We start from the raw sequence: 14,864 nt of genomic DNA on the forward strand, positions 1-14,864 counted from the left end.
ATAAATATATAATTATTTTTATATTATAAATATATAATTATAATATATATTATATTTATATATAATTATTTATTTTATAAATATATATTAGATAAGTATATATATTTATATATATATAAAATAAAGTGTTTTTTTAAAAAAGATTTTATTTATTTATTCATGAGAGAGAGAGAGAGGCAGAGACACAGGCAGAGGGAGAAGCAGGCTCCCTGCAGGGGAGCATGTGGGACTCGATCCCAGGACCCCGGGGTCACACCTTGGGCCAGAGGCAGACACTCAGCCTCTGAGCCACCCAGGCATCCCTTCAGGTAATATTTAAAGAATACCTTGAATATTCACAATAACCACAAGAAATGATGGCCAGCTCACTATGGCCAGAGTTATATGGCCAACGATGCAATTTAAAACATTATCTCTATAGGCAAGAATTAAAATCCCTGATTAATCAGTGAGAAAATAGAGGTTCATATATGTTAAATAATTTGCCCAATGTCACACAGCTAGAATATGGCTTAAAATTGTCATGTAATTCATAGGTGGATTACTCTGGGGCCCTGTTTCCAGAGAACATAGTTTAGAAGGCCCCACCACACCTCCTGGGTGCAGGCACTGATGTAGCAGCGAACGAGACAGTTTCCATTTAATGGAGCTTTAAGGTGGACTGCTGTTTATTAAGAGGGTTTGCCTACTATAGTTCTATAGCTTAACTCACAGTATCCTCTGTAATCCTTTCTACCTTTATTTCCTATTGTAATTCCAAGAATATTCATTACTTTAATTAGGCCTCCTTAAATTAGGCCTACTTAAGCTTAAATTTACTGACCAACAGATGGGTGTACTTTGATTTGAGTCATTACTCATACCCTTTCTTCCTCCTACCAGTTGGTATTTGTCTTCCAGCTTTCTCTATGGCATCTTTCCTTGTTGTTTCCTCCCTCAGAGGATTTACTCTGGGCTCATAAAGCCCTGTTGATCCAACTCAACCAATTTAGCACCTAACTTATATATAATCTTGTGTTGTTACTATTATTATTATACATCTTATCTCTTGTCATGCTTATAATTACCTACAAAGCAAGATGTATCTGGTTTTTCCTGCCCAATCTCTCAAAACAGAGTAGATTCTTATTATGTACTTACTGATGAATTTTGTATATGATACATAATGTGGAGAAAGTTTTCAGTTACATATCTGGGAATTGGAGCCTACAAGAAAGGAATTTTACTACTGACTTTATTTCCTTTTAGCAACAGTAGCTAGAGATTTCATTTTAGTTTAAGTCCAAGCATTACATAGCCCTAGTAATCTGTTTTGATAATGGTTAAACCTTTTCCGTTAGCAGAAAAGTGCATATATACAGATAAGTATGAATACTTGCACTTGATGCTTCTCTTGTCTTGAATAATAGATAAAAAGCCAGAAGCCATTGTCAACCATTCCAACTCTGAAAGCAAGAGTATTATCACGGAACAGATACCAACACCAGCTCAGAATACCTTCTCTGCCTCTTCAGCTAGGAGAGTGAGTATTTTGCAAATATAGTATGAATATTATATTTCTCCTGCTATGGTAACATACTTTGAAAGGCTTTAAAGATACAGTCTTGCAAGATAATACAGATACATCTTACTCCTAGTCTGGTTAGGCTGGCATAGCAAAATATCACCAACTGTGTAACTTTAAACAATAGAAATTTATTTCTCACAATTCTGGAGGCTGGGATGTCCAAGATCATGAGGCCAGCTGAATCAGTTGCTAGTGAGGACTCTCTTCCTAATTTGCAGACAGCTACCTTATATCCAAATATAGTCACATTGGAGATTAGGGCTTCAAGGTATGGATGGGGAGGTACATAAACATTGCATTTATAACAGTGCCCATAAAAGCTACAGATCCATCACTAAACAAATTTGGCTACAATGTATTTAGATAACATAGGATATAATAATTTGGGACCAAAGAAACTTTGTCCATTGCCTATTCAAGGCTAAGTAAGGTGAGTATGTGAAAAACTCAGACTGGGCTAGGAAGATATCCAACGTTCAGTATTAATTGATTTGATGACTTAGGTCCTTTTTTTACTTCCCGTTTAAAATTTTACATTCATAAGTAGAGTATGGTACTCATCATAATGAGTAGAGAGCAGAGGTAGAAAGAACTTGTTGAACAACTAATACAATTAGTTTTGAGATTAAGAATTGATAGGAGTTCTGGAAAGAAAGCTATTGAAAAAATTCTGTGGTTTTATGGATACTAACTTCCTGATCTTTATAGTACCCCATGAATTGAAAAGACAGGATTACGGTATCATTGTAGAGATGAGGAAACAAAGGCCTGGTTTCCTATTTATTCCTACAAGCATCACTGTGAATCTGTAGAGATGTTTCAGATAGAATTCCCCCCACTCATTACCTAGTCATTTAGCTGTACCTCACATACTGCTTCTAGGTGTGACTAGACTTTTTGCTTTTTTAAAATTAAAAAAATGTTTTGTTTATTTTTGAAGATAGCATGCACATGAACAGAGGGAGAGGGAAAGAGAATCTTAAGCAGGTTCCATGCACAGTGGGGAGCCCAATGCAGGACTCAATGCAGGGCTTGATCTCACGACCCTGAGATCATGACCTAAGCCAGCAGAACAAAATCAAGTGTCAGATGCATAACTGACTGAGCCAACCAGGTGCCCCTAGACTTCTTGCTTTTTTAAAAGACAAATACTAAATAAAAATTTTAAAAAAAATACATGAGCACCTGGCTAGCTCAGTCAGTAGAGCATGTAACTCTTGATCTCTAGGTCATGAGTTCAAGCCCCAGATTGGCCATTGAGATTACTTTAAAAAAATAAAATAAAATAAAAAATAAAACGTATACTTATTACACTTTGCTAAAATAATGCTGGAAAAGGCATTTTTCCTCTCAGAATCAGGATGGCTTTTAAAGAGCTGACATGATTGAGCTTCTAAAGCTGTATATTTATGTACATAAATATATACATTGAGGGGATCCCTGGGTGGCTCAGCGGTTTAGCACCTGCCTTTGGCCCAGGGCGTGATCCTGGAGCCCCGGGATCAGGTCCCACATCAGGCTCCCTGCATGGAGCCTGCTTATCCCTCTGCCTGGGTCTCTGCCTCTCTCTCCCCCTACGTCTATCATGAATAAATAAATAAAATCTTTAAATAAAAAAATACATTGAGATGACATTAAAAGAGAAAATCTGAGTGTGAGCTGGAGACGAATGATTTAGAGTTTCTATTGCATTTTCACTATACCAGGCAGTAAAGGTGGCCTGATATCTGGTGAAACACCAAAGCCGTCTTGCAGAGGTCCCCCAGATTCCAGGGAAGGACTGTTGACTGCTGTTCTAAAGACCAGTTTTACTTCAGACTGGTGTTTGGGCTAATACTAGACTATGATGTTTTCTATGGTTTATAGCAAAATGAGGTAATTACAGACAATGTAAGCTTTCCAGAAAGCTTTCTTTTCCAAAGTTAAAATGTTTTTCTTTTTAAAATCTTTTCTAAAGATTTTTATTTAGTTATTTGAGATACAGCACAAGAGGCAGAGGGAGGAGAAGCAAGCTCTCCACTGAGCAGGGAGCCTGACACAGGATCTCAGAGGACCCTGAGATCATGACTTGAGCCAAAAGCAGACGCTTAACTGAGTCACCCAGGCACCCCAAAATGTTTTTCTTTTTTTAATGAAATGATGGTGATAGAGATGGTAATCAAGTTTTTGAAAGACGTTCTCCTGGCAAAAGCTAAAAGATGGCAACTCTATGACATCTACCATTTTTTTCTTTTTTAATTTTGCTGCTTGGTGAAATCTGAAACACTTGGAACTGCTGCCAAGATCAAATAAGCTGTTTCTTTAAAATAAGCAATTAGAATCTGAGTGAAGTGAATTTTAGTATTTTTATTAGTATCAACCTAAATCAGCTTACCACAGTTATTGCGGTACCTTAAAGCTCCTCTGTGTTTTCTAGTCTCCACATACTGTAAGAAGGAATTAAGCTCATTATTACCATTTTACAGGTGAGCATATTGAGACCTAGAGAAGTAAAATGTCCTATTTTCAGTTACACTATGAGTCAAGCAAGAGAAGATGTTTTTACTAGAACGTGGATCTCCTGGTGTTCTAGGTCAGTACTCATTGGTAAGAGAGCAAATAGTGTTTAATTTCTCAGAGAGCAACTCTGTCAGTAGAAGTACTGTGTTAAGAATCTGAGGCTATTTCTGGCTCAGGGAGAAAGGGAGCCTTGAGCAGTTATTAGCGTCTGCCAGGTGAGGAAGGGAACATTGGCAGAAAGCCTGCCATATATTTGTTCTCCTTGGACTGCCTTATGTTGCCTCACTGAACTTAGTTAAGTGTGGGAAAAGGCAAGTAGGCTGAAAAGAATCACCAGGACCTTTTTTTCCTCTTTTCTTTGCTTCTTCCCTCTAGTTCTCCTCCAGCCTTTTTAACAAGCCGGAAGAACCCAAAGATGAATCTCCTTCTTCGTGGAGACTGGGACTCAGAAAAACTGGCAGCCACAACATGTTGAGTGAGGTGGCCAATCCCAGGGAAGCTCTAAGGGACCGAGGCTCTTCCATCTACCGGTCATCATCAAGTCCTCGGATTTCTGCTTTCCTGGACAACAAAGATAAGGTGCAGTTTAGGCAGGGTGTGGGGAGTTCCAGGGCAGTTCCCTTTTGTGGAAATTCAATCTCAGGAACAAGTGAAAGTGTTTTCTAGTCTCTAATTTGATTCTGGAAGTACAGAATCTTTAAAGGGAGATGGCATGTTGATAGTTTAATCAGTTGGCTTTTCACTTGCTATTATTACTTGGTCAAAGAAGAAAAACCCTTTACCTTTTGGCATACCTTATGTCATTCTTCTTTGCCCTCCTTAACTAGGACAAATAAAATAATAAATTTAGTCAGGAACATGAAAATTTGGATATGGCCTAAGTTTCCCTTGAACCAATTCCAGTAATTGAATTCTTTCAGTGTTTGGAAGCAAAGTTCCTTATCTGGTCTTTTGAGCCTAATGAAGCTCAGGCAACTTAGGACTTGGGAAAAAATGTTTAAGTGCCTTATTTTTTTCATTACTAGATATATGATCAGTTGACTTCACAAACAGTTCATCCACATAATCATCCAAAATCAGTACATTTTTATTTCTTAACTTTTGGTTCCAGATTTTCTAGGGCTCATTTGATGCTCTCCTCTGGGGTCAGGGCTTCCCTGTAACCATAGTCTCCTTGTTCAACATTGTGTTTCTGGAGACTCTTCAAGGAGGTGATGATATTGGTTGGATTAACTCTGCAGCATATTTGTTGTACATGAAGCTGCATTTCAAAGAGAAGACAGGCTGTGGAAGAAATAAGGCTTATTTCATGAAGAACTTTATTTTTTTCATTTTTAAATATTTTATTAATTTATTCATGAGAAACACAGAGAGAGAAAGAGAGAGCACAAGGCAGAGACACAGGCAGAGGGAGAAGCAGGCTCCATGCAGGGAGCCTGATGTGGGACTCAATCCTGGGCCTCCAGGATCATGCCCTGGGCTGAAGGCAGGCGCTTAACCGCTGAGCCACCCAGGGACCCCCTCATTAAGAACTTTAGAGTAGGGCAGCCCTGGTGGCTCAGCGGTTTAGTGTCACCTCCAGCCCAGGGTGTGATCTTGGAGTCCCGGGATCAAGTCCAGCATCAGGCTCCCTGCGTGGAGCCTGTTTCTCCCTCTGCCTGTGTCTCTGCCCCCCCCCCCCCCCGTCTCTGTCTCTTATGAATGATTAAATAAAATCTTTTTTTTTTTTTTTTAAAGAACTTTAGAGTGGAGCTTTCTGTTTGTGGCTTTTCAAAGGCTCCATCTCTTTTGGCAAGGTTGCTGATTTGTGTAATTTGTGCTGCTGTTTTCCTTTTTTTTGGATCATCCTGGCTTTTCCCATGAGAATTGTTTCCCTACATATTGGTTTTTAATGGAGGAAAGGCAGGAATTAGTCTTTGAAAACCAGCCTTTTGTAATACTACTCAAACCGCAATTGTTACTGGATCTAGAAATAAGATTATATAGGTGTATTGAGCTCTGCGTTTTTACCCAGAATGTTACACTGTGACAGTGTTGTACCTTCTCTGTGCTTTACTTGTTTTGATTTTACAGGAGAGAGAAAACAAAAGCTATTTTAGTTCACTAGCACCCCGGAGGCTCAGCAGCACAAGTGACGTTGAAGAAAAGGAGAACAGGTAATCCTAATACAGGCCAAAAGATGGTCCTCTTGAACTTTCCTAGGCATAGTGATGCCTTGGCCATCACTCTGCTGCCGTCTTTCCGCAGGTGCCCTGAGCACATTATGAATTGTTTATGCCTTCTTCTTAGAACTCCTCCCAGCCCTTGCACTCTTGCTTTGCCAGTGCTTTGCCCTTTAGGCTCTCACTTCAGCTTGGGAATCACTGTCTTTAGGAAGCCTTCCCTGACCCTTCTAAGGGCGAATTTGTTTTTACTACGCCAGCAGACTCTGTAAAGGTAGGGTCTATGTCTTGCTGGTTTCTCAGGGACCCCTAGTGTTTAGCACATGACCTGTTCCATGGTAAACACTAAAAATATTATTATTTAATTATTGATCAATTTCTAATTTGTAAGTAGATAAAATTTCAAGTCTTCTCCATCAGTTAAAATGAATGTGAGGATTTCGAGGTACTGCTTGCTGCATCTCGGAGCAGAACCTGATCTAGAACCTTGCTGTTCAAGGTGTGGTCTTCCCAGCCAGCAGCATTGAAATCACCTAGAAGTATGTTAGAAATGCAGAACCTCAGGCCCCACCTCAGTCCTGCTGGATTAGAATCTGCATTTTAACAAAATTCCCTAGGTGATTTGAAGTTTGAGAAGGACTGCTCTGGAGAGCCACAGCTTTGGCAGCAAAGGCCCTGAAGGAACAATTGTGGATTAGAAATCCTACTACAGCCCTTTCTGGATGGCTTCCAGCAGGTTATTCTCTCTTCCTTTCCTGCAGTAGTTACCTCTTTCCCTTGTTACAGACTTCCTCATCTTCCCCATCATCCTCTTCTCTGCTTCCATATGAGCTACCTATTGGCTTTATAAAGCCCTTTAAAGGAGAAACAAAAAAGTTACAAAAGAATTGGAGACCTTTGACATAAGGGTTTGGTACCTATTGAAATTAGTTGGCTTTGAAGTTGATAAAAGAAAGCAGACAGTAGTAATACTTGACCTGTCCTTTGTGTATACAGGAAAAAACCCAAGCATCCCTTGAAAAGTGTGTCTGTTTCTTTAGCCGTATTACAGTTTCCCTCTCCGACCCTTCTCCCAGTTTGCATTGTATCATGAACAAAACTGGTGGTAGGAATCAGTGCTTTGTTTTGTTTTTTTTCCATGCCTCTGCAGAGAATCAGCTGTGAATCTAGTGAGGAGTGGTTCATATACACGGCAGCTGTGGAGGGATGAAGCGAAGGGAAATGAAACTCCACAGTCAGTTGCTCCTTCTACCTATGTATCAACCTACTTGAAAAGGTACCAGGTTCCAAGGGGTGGGAGATGATATTTCTTCACTCTGGCCATGGGTGTATGGGTAATAATTGCATGCTGTTTTATATCCAATTAGCACCACAAAAACAAATCAAAAAATGAATTACTTTCAGATTTCTTGGGAGTAACATCTCGACTAATTATAAATTAACTTTATTTTCCTGACTGAATTAAAGTAAGCTGATTCCAAATTCTCACCATGAATTTATACTCTCTCCTCTCAGTCCTAATCTTCGACTGGAAGTGACTTCTAGTAATCCCTGAGCAGGACTGAATTTAAATCACCTTTGTCCAGTAGCTAGCTTTCATTTTTCTAAAACTAGAGAAGTTCTCATCTCAAGTTACATTTTTATGGGGGGGAAGGGAGGGACCCTATAGGGTGGTGAGGTGGGTGGATAATGGGGACAGTTTTGTTTTGCATTAAAGAAGTTTCATATTGAAGCCTGTTAATTTAGGGACTTGAGTTGTTTTTTTTTTTTATGACTTTAATGGCCCTCAGATCCATCAAGATGTGAAACTCGCAAGTTTGGTGCAGAGAAGGTACATGGGTTTTCTTCCCCTTTTCTCATCTATATTCTCTTTTCTGCAATTATTTTCTTTGCCATGTACCAGCCAGCAAGCAAAGCACCTTTGCCAGAGCCATTATACTATAAGACGTACTTAATGAGTATTTTAATTTGAACTTTGCTGCTGATATGGAAGAGTCTGATTCTCATTGCTTACTTTGAATTCTTTCTTCACTTTCATTTACTCAACCCCTCCAACTGCCTCTTCGTGTCATGGGCTTCATCATTAGGTTTTATAGACGATGGATTGGCTGCTCAAGTAACAGCCTTTTGCTATAGACTATATGTTTGGGTTCAAAACCTATTTCCAGTTGATTGGAAGAATCTTGTCAACTAGTTAATATCAGAACATGTGAATTAATAAAATTAGTAAGCTATAGGGGATCCCTGGGTGGCGCAGCGGTTTGGCGCCTGCCTTTGGCCCAGGGCGCGATCCTGGAGACCCAGGATCGAATCCCACATCGGGCTCCCGGTGCATGGAGCCTGCTTCTCCCTCTGCCTGTGTCTCTGCCTCTCTCTCTCTCTCTCTCTCTCTCTGTGACTATCATAAATAAATAAAAAATTAAAAAAAATAAAATAAAATAAAATTAGTAAGCTATAAAACAAACAGCCACTGTTGCCTTTTAATGGTCTTCAGTTCTGCAGATACGGTTCAGTGATCTCACTGAAGCTTCATTATGTATATAAACTCAGTGTTTTTGGCTCAATGAAGCAATCACTTATTTGTCTTCAAGACTAAGATCTTAGTCTATCTAAACTTTTTTTTTTTTTAATTTTTATTTCTTTATGATAGTCAGAGAGAGAGAGAGAGGCAGAGGGAGAAGCAGGCTCCATACACTGGGAGCCCGATGTGGGATTCGATCCCGGGTCTCCAGGATCGCGCCCTGGGCCAAAGGCAGGCGCCAAACCTCTGCGCCACCCAGGGATCCCCTTAGTCTATCTAAATACATCATTACTCCTTACGGTTGTATCCAAGACCAGGAAAATTGTTCTAAGAAAATAACACTCTAGATCTAGGAAAGAGAAAGCTGCATTTCATTTCCAAGCATGTCGTTACATTGTGGTGGGGTTGTTCTTTTTCGTGATCGAAATCATTAACAGAGGGGTAGAGTGAGTAGCATCTGGTTAGATAGGTATAGTTGGCATAATTATGGTAAACAGAGGAGAAAGGGACTGCCTCTAGTTAGAGTAGAAAACATGCTTAATTATATGAGTGTTTTTTGAAAGAAGATCCACAGCTTGATTCATGCTTTGGATTTCCAAATCTTCATTACCCTTAAAGCATTTTTTTGACTACACAAAATCTCGTTTTACGATCTTTTCAAAAGGGAAGAATCATATGCTATCGCTATTTAAAAAAGAAAGTGCAAGAAGACATTTGGCCCTCTTGGACTCTTCCAGGCCTCAACATACTTTCCATTTTCTAGTTCATCTCTTGTCCTTAGGCAGAAATTCCCTTCTTGTGTCGCAGTAAAGTGCATCTTTACCAAGTAAGCCTTCACAGCTTGTGTTGGTCACCCCCACTAGTGTCTCATTACCATAACAGTCAAGACGGTTTTTTAAAAATTCTAACCCAAGTAATGTTTTGCTTTAATTGAGATGGTTCATTCTTATCTTCCTTTGAAACAAAGGAAAGTTGCCTTCTGTTGCCCATGCAATGTTATTTCCTGTACTTAAAACTTTGAATCCTCCCAAAGACACGTTTGTTTTAGGCTTAATAACCACTGTCCTCAGAGACATTTTTTTTCTCCACAGAGCTTTTTTATTCTCCATTCTTTAATTTTAAATTTCTACTCCAAAACCTCTCCAAATTCTTGGTCTTACTTTAGCTTCTGCAGTGCTATTTCTATATCAGGTAGACATTTGGGGTTGCATGATTTTTTTGCCTTGGGGTTTGTTGGGAATTACTTTTTCTAATAAAATTATTCTATTTGCTAAATGTTTCTCAGCCCCTATTCTATTCCTATATACTGCTCTTCTGCTTTCTCTTATTGCATATCATCTCTCCTCAAGCTTCCTTCACTCTTTTGGATGATTGACAGATGCCTGCTTGCTGCCAGTGACCCAGCTATAGCTGGAATTGATCACTCACTCCACTTCCCAATTGCCATATCCTCTCTTTGGTCTACATTCCTTTCAAATGCACAATCTGGGGGGAAGGTGGTGCTGGGACAAGGTGGGTGAGCAGCATGTCCTGAAGAAAGTGACTGTGTGCTGTTTTGCAGTGCCTCATTTGGTAGAAGTAGTGACCCCACAAGTCCCTACATTTCAGCCAATCGCAATTCATCTCCTGCTACCTCACCCATTACCATTGGTTCATCTACCTCTCGGGGCAGCAGGTGGCAACCTGCCTCTTGCCCTACACCAATCAGTGCAAACACTGCTGCATCTGTACACCATGGCAGGTAAGGCTTCTTGGGGCCATTTGAGTTACAGTCATCAAAACTCATGCCTCTGGATACACATAAGAGATTCAAACCAAAGAGACTTTGTCACTGTGGAACAAGTTTGAATTCGTGTGAAAATGTCCATGATTTAACAAGGATGTTTTGTTTGGACTTGTATTAGGCACTCAGCAGTTGCTCATTGAATAATCATAGGGTATGTGTCTTTGTACTTGGTGTTAGGCTTCGACTTAAAGTGACTGCTTTTGTGGAATTACTTTGTAAGGGTCATCCTATTATGGGAAAGCACATATTAAAAATATCCACATTACTTCACTTACATTGATTTTCTAGTCATCGTGAGTAGGAGTCTCTTCTACTTACTCTTTTTTTCGGACTGCATATAAACCCAAATCAGATGATAAGCTAACTCTTGTTCCATAAGCTTCCTATAGCCTTCTGAAAATTCTCAGCTCAGTTTTTGCTGGAAACACTGTAAGAAGGAAGAGATGTGTGTTTGTCTAAATTTGTCTAGATTTGTGTTGTTCCTAAGGCAGTAGTGTCTAGTCCTTCTAAAGGGTAGCATGGGAAAGACTTCATCGTGAAAGTGCACCAGGACTTCAGCTGTGGTTTTGACTATGGCTTTCAATCCTTTATGTGTATGGCCAGAGACCTTTTTACTTTGGGGTATGGCAAAGGGACTCTTTTTTGAGGTAGTGTTTCTAGAACTGACACAAAGAAAATGAAAAACATTAGTGATGATAGTGTTGCTGCAAGAACACTCTGGTGGTGTTGCTTGATTGGTTTTTGTCCATTTATTATATTTCTTTCCTTAAAATAAGTGGTGATTATTTGTTTGGCTGGGAGGGATAGGCTCAAGATGGATTATTAATAATAATACTGTACAATTATGTTGACATTTATTAATTAGGTCCTTATAATAGTTCATCTGCATAGGTGTAGTAAATATTATACCCATAGATGAAGAAACTGAAATGCAGAGAGGTTAATTGCTTAACTATTAAGAGTTGAGACCAGGGAAAAATAGTAATGGCTACCATTTGTTGAACCCTATCGTGTGCCGAGCATTGGCTTCGGTACTTATAAAAATTACATGAGCAATTGGTTTATTCACATGTACCAGTAAGTCCTAATAACTGAGGCTTACATATGATAAAGCTTTATTTTTTTCTCTCACTTAAAGTCCAGAAATTTGCAGGGTTGGCACCACAGCTTCAGAGTCATCAAAGGATCCTATATCCTTCTGTCTTTCTGTTTCACAGTTCTTAGATCATGCTTCCATTTCCATGGGTTGCCTCTGAAGCTCTAGCTGTCATGACTGATTCTAGGCAGGAAGAAGGAAGAAAGGGGGAAACGCACCAAGAGGGTATGCTTCTGAACTGAGGTTTTTCCCCAAAGTGCTAATTTTCTGCTCATGTCTCCCTGGCTACCTCTAGCAGCCAGGGAGACTTTGGAAAATGTGGATTTTTAAGTAGGTGCAATGCTGCCCTCAATAATTGATGGATTCTGTTAGGAAGAAAAGGAAAATGAATATGGGTTAGGCATATCTCAGGCACACATATATTGTTCTTATTTTATAGGTGTGGAAACTGAGACCCAAAACTTAATCATCTGCACAAGATCACACATCTAGTAAGGTACTGAGGCAGGATTTGAACCTAGATTTGTCCATGTCAGAGCTTCTATTTCACTGTTAGTTTTCCACTGAGCTTGTATTTTACTCTGAGCTCTATACTAAGTGTTCTACATACATTATTTTATTTAATCATCATAAGACCCTTGAATTTTAAGGTATCATTATTCCCATTTTACCACATTTCAAAATAATAGTATAAGTCCTATTCTGTAATTCAATAAAATAAAATCCTTGGCATTTCCACAGGAGAAAAAAATCGCAGAAAGAACAAAACATGTTATTAACCTAAAAGAATGTCTGGTAAGGTTTTGATAAGTGTAATTTTTTTATAGCTTTGTTTCTGGCTACTTTTATTAGTATATCCTATAGACTCATACATCTTGTAAGTCTGAGGAATTTAGTTTCACCTTTTTTCTGAGTCATTAATTGTTTCTGGAGAAGTGGCTTGTGTTTTTTAGATACCAGTTCAAAACTGGTATTATATTTGCATCTAGGTGCCATATTTAGATTTTTACAATCTAATTATTGCTTTCAAGTTTATTCTAATGATGTGATTATTTGAAAATGAGTTTATAGCTACTTATAAGCATTTTTGGTAATTGTGAGTAAGTGGGGGAAAAAAAGCCAGATTTTTAAAATTCCTTATTTTCAATGCTTTTCTCATCTCTGTGAATATCAATTTTGGATCTCTGTTACCCCAGCAACAAGCTGTGACATCACAAATGATAGCTTTTTGGGTGGAGAGCCAATGGTTGCTCTCAACTCTTTGTTAAGAAACAAAGATCTTGTTTTCATGTAAATGAGTTTAATTATACAGCTTGCTGTTGGAAAGTCTGCAGTTAAGGTTACATATAGAATCTTACTAGTTTTTGTTTCTGTTGCTCATGTATGCACTTAAGATTACAGACAATCAGGCATTTGGTTAAGTGGAAAGAGAGCAGTTGCTGAGCTAGGTAAGGGAAAACTAAGCATACTGAGGTTATATTTATCAAATATCTCTGGAATCCAAGAAGATGGTCATCTAATCTAGGCTGAGGACTACCACAAAGACTCTCACTGCCAAGAATTAAGGGGCAGGTGGAGGCCAATATCGTAAGTGACTTTAGTGTCGTTTTCATGTGTGTGGAGAGGCCTTGCCTCTGTGTGCCTGTGTGGAGACCAGATGGTACTCAAGAATCATTTAAAGCACTCTTGCATATGTTACTATCTTCCTTATGCCATAGTTATTTTTTTTTAATTTTCTAAATCTCAAGCAAAAAAAAATTCATGAAATATAACTCTTTGGGCAGAGGATATCAAACTAAATGTATAATCATACTGTTCTAAGATTTAAGAGCTCAGAATTTAAAAATCCAGTCAAGCAACAAAAAAAATCTGAGCAAGATTTCTCTAGGTACTTATCTCAAACCCTGTGTGTGTATGTGTGTGTGTGTGTGTGTGTGTGTTTGTGTGCTCCTGCTTTGTTATGTGGCATGCCTGACCATCCTTTTTCTGCTTGTGTTTTTTTGTTTTTGTGTTTTTTATTTCAGGACTCCTTACAAATCCCAGGCTGACTCAACAGTAGAGAAAACAGCAGACAATGTCTCTTCTAGCACCCCACTCTGTGTGATCACTAATCGCCCTCCACCTAACACTGCCAATGGGGTTACAACTGCCACTCTGCTCTCCACTCCTGGAACAGACTCCTCTGTGGAAGCCAGGGACAGGAGGAGGTATGTTATGTACTGATTTCCTTTGTAGGGTTCTGCTTTGAGGTAGGAGATAAAGAAATGGGTGTGAAGTCTCTCCCCCAATCCCAAATACATTTATGAAAGTAGATCTTTATGTTACAGTTTGGGTTGTCTATTTTGCTTCTGGGAGATTTTTGGCGGAGATCTTAATTTTTTCTGATTATTTAGCATAGATACTTATTCTGTTATGAATACAAGGCATATCTTTTTTCTATTTGTCTTAAAAAAGAAATCATGGTCAGACACTGTTTCCCCATTTTGTGGTAGAGAACCTAAAGCACAGAGAAAGATCTTTTCTTTTGTTTTGAGGAGTCTGTGAAGACTTTCCTGGCAGCAAGGAAAAGCCGTAGCATGAAAAAGGCTCAGAGAAATAAAGCTAGGATATCATTTTAATTAATTTAAGAATACCAGAAAAAGAACTGAATAGTGTAGGATGATGGCAGAAGGATAGTGACCGGTTATTTTACAATTTCTTTAGAGGAAAATGATGAGAGAGCAGTCATGAATTGGCACAGGAGAGATTTAAGGGAGAAGCTAAGAAGAACTTTTTGATTGTCAATATTAGAAGATGTTGGAAGATGTGACCAAGAAGAATGGTCCCACTTGAAAAAGTAAAAAAATAGAATGCACTCCATGTAGCTGTTTCAGATCTACTTAAAAACTGAAGCCATATTTATTCCTTTTTTAAGACTAGCAAAGGAAGTGAAATCGTATAAAAATTTAGATTTCAGTTTGACCTCATTTTCTTTTGAATCTCCAAAGGAAGGAGATTTTGTATTTGTGAGTGTGTATATATGTATAATAAGTCTTATCATCCACAAGGTACAATGAGTTAAATTTTTTAGATGTTTGTTTATTATAATGGTAGTTCTAAAACTAAAATTTTGAGAAGCAGAAGAGAAATGTTAAGTGAGTTGAAAAATAGTGTTTCTCTTCTTTCATTCCTTCCTTTCTTTTTTCATTTCTTTATATAAAAATTGGAGAAAGTTTTCTGGGGTAATAGGTTGC

General features: G+C 38.6%; 1 protein-coding gene across 16 annotated transcripts in view; it reads left to right on the forward strand.

Moving 5' to 3' along the window:
• Nucleotides 1–14,864, forward strand: part of PPP1R12B (protein phosphatase 1 regulatory subunit 12B) — a 205,943-nt gene that overhangs the window by 70,401 nt on the left and 120,678 nt on the right. For 10 of the 16 annotated variants that reach the window (XM_077902517.1, XM_077902519.1, XM_077902518.1 and 7 more), the window contains 6 exons: nucleotides 1,410–1,522; nucleotides 4,442–4,645; nucleotides 6,140–6,222; nucleotides 7,379–7,504; nucleotides 10,311–10,490; nucleotides 13,656–13,838. In XM_077902517.1, the coding sequence (XP_077758643.1) occupies nucleotides 1,410–1,522; nucleotides 4,442–4,645; nucleotides 6,140–6,222; nucleotides 7,379–7,504; nucleotides 10,311–10,490; nucleotides 13,656–13,838 (889 nt within the window). Of the gene's footprint in view, nucleotides 1–1,409; nucleotides 1,523–4,441; nucleotides 4,646–6,139; nucleotides 6,223–7,378; nucleotides 7,505–8,018; nucleotides 8,060–10,310; nucleotides 10,491–13,655; nucleotides 13,839–14,334; nucleotides 14,524–14,864 lie in introns of those variants that run through there. The other 6 variants (XM_077902514.1, XM_077902515.1, XM_077902516.1 and 3 more) reach the window with 4 other exon arrangements.

The sequence above is a fragment of the Canis aureus genome, chromosome 6 (genome assembly GCF_053574225.1).
Source record: "Canis aureus isolate CA01 chromosome 6, VMU_Caureus_v.1.0, whole genome shotgun sequence".
In the NCBI taxonomy this organism is placed as follows: domain Eukaryota; kingdom Metazoa; phylum Chordata; class Mammalia; order Carnivora; family Canidae; genus Canis; species Canis aureus.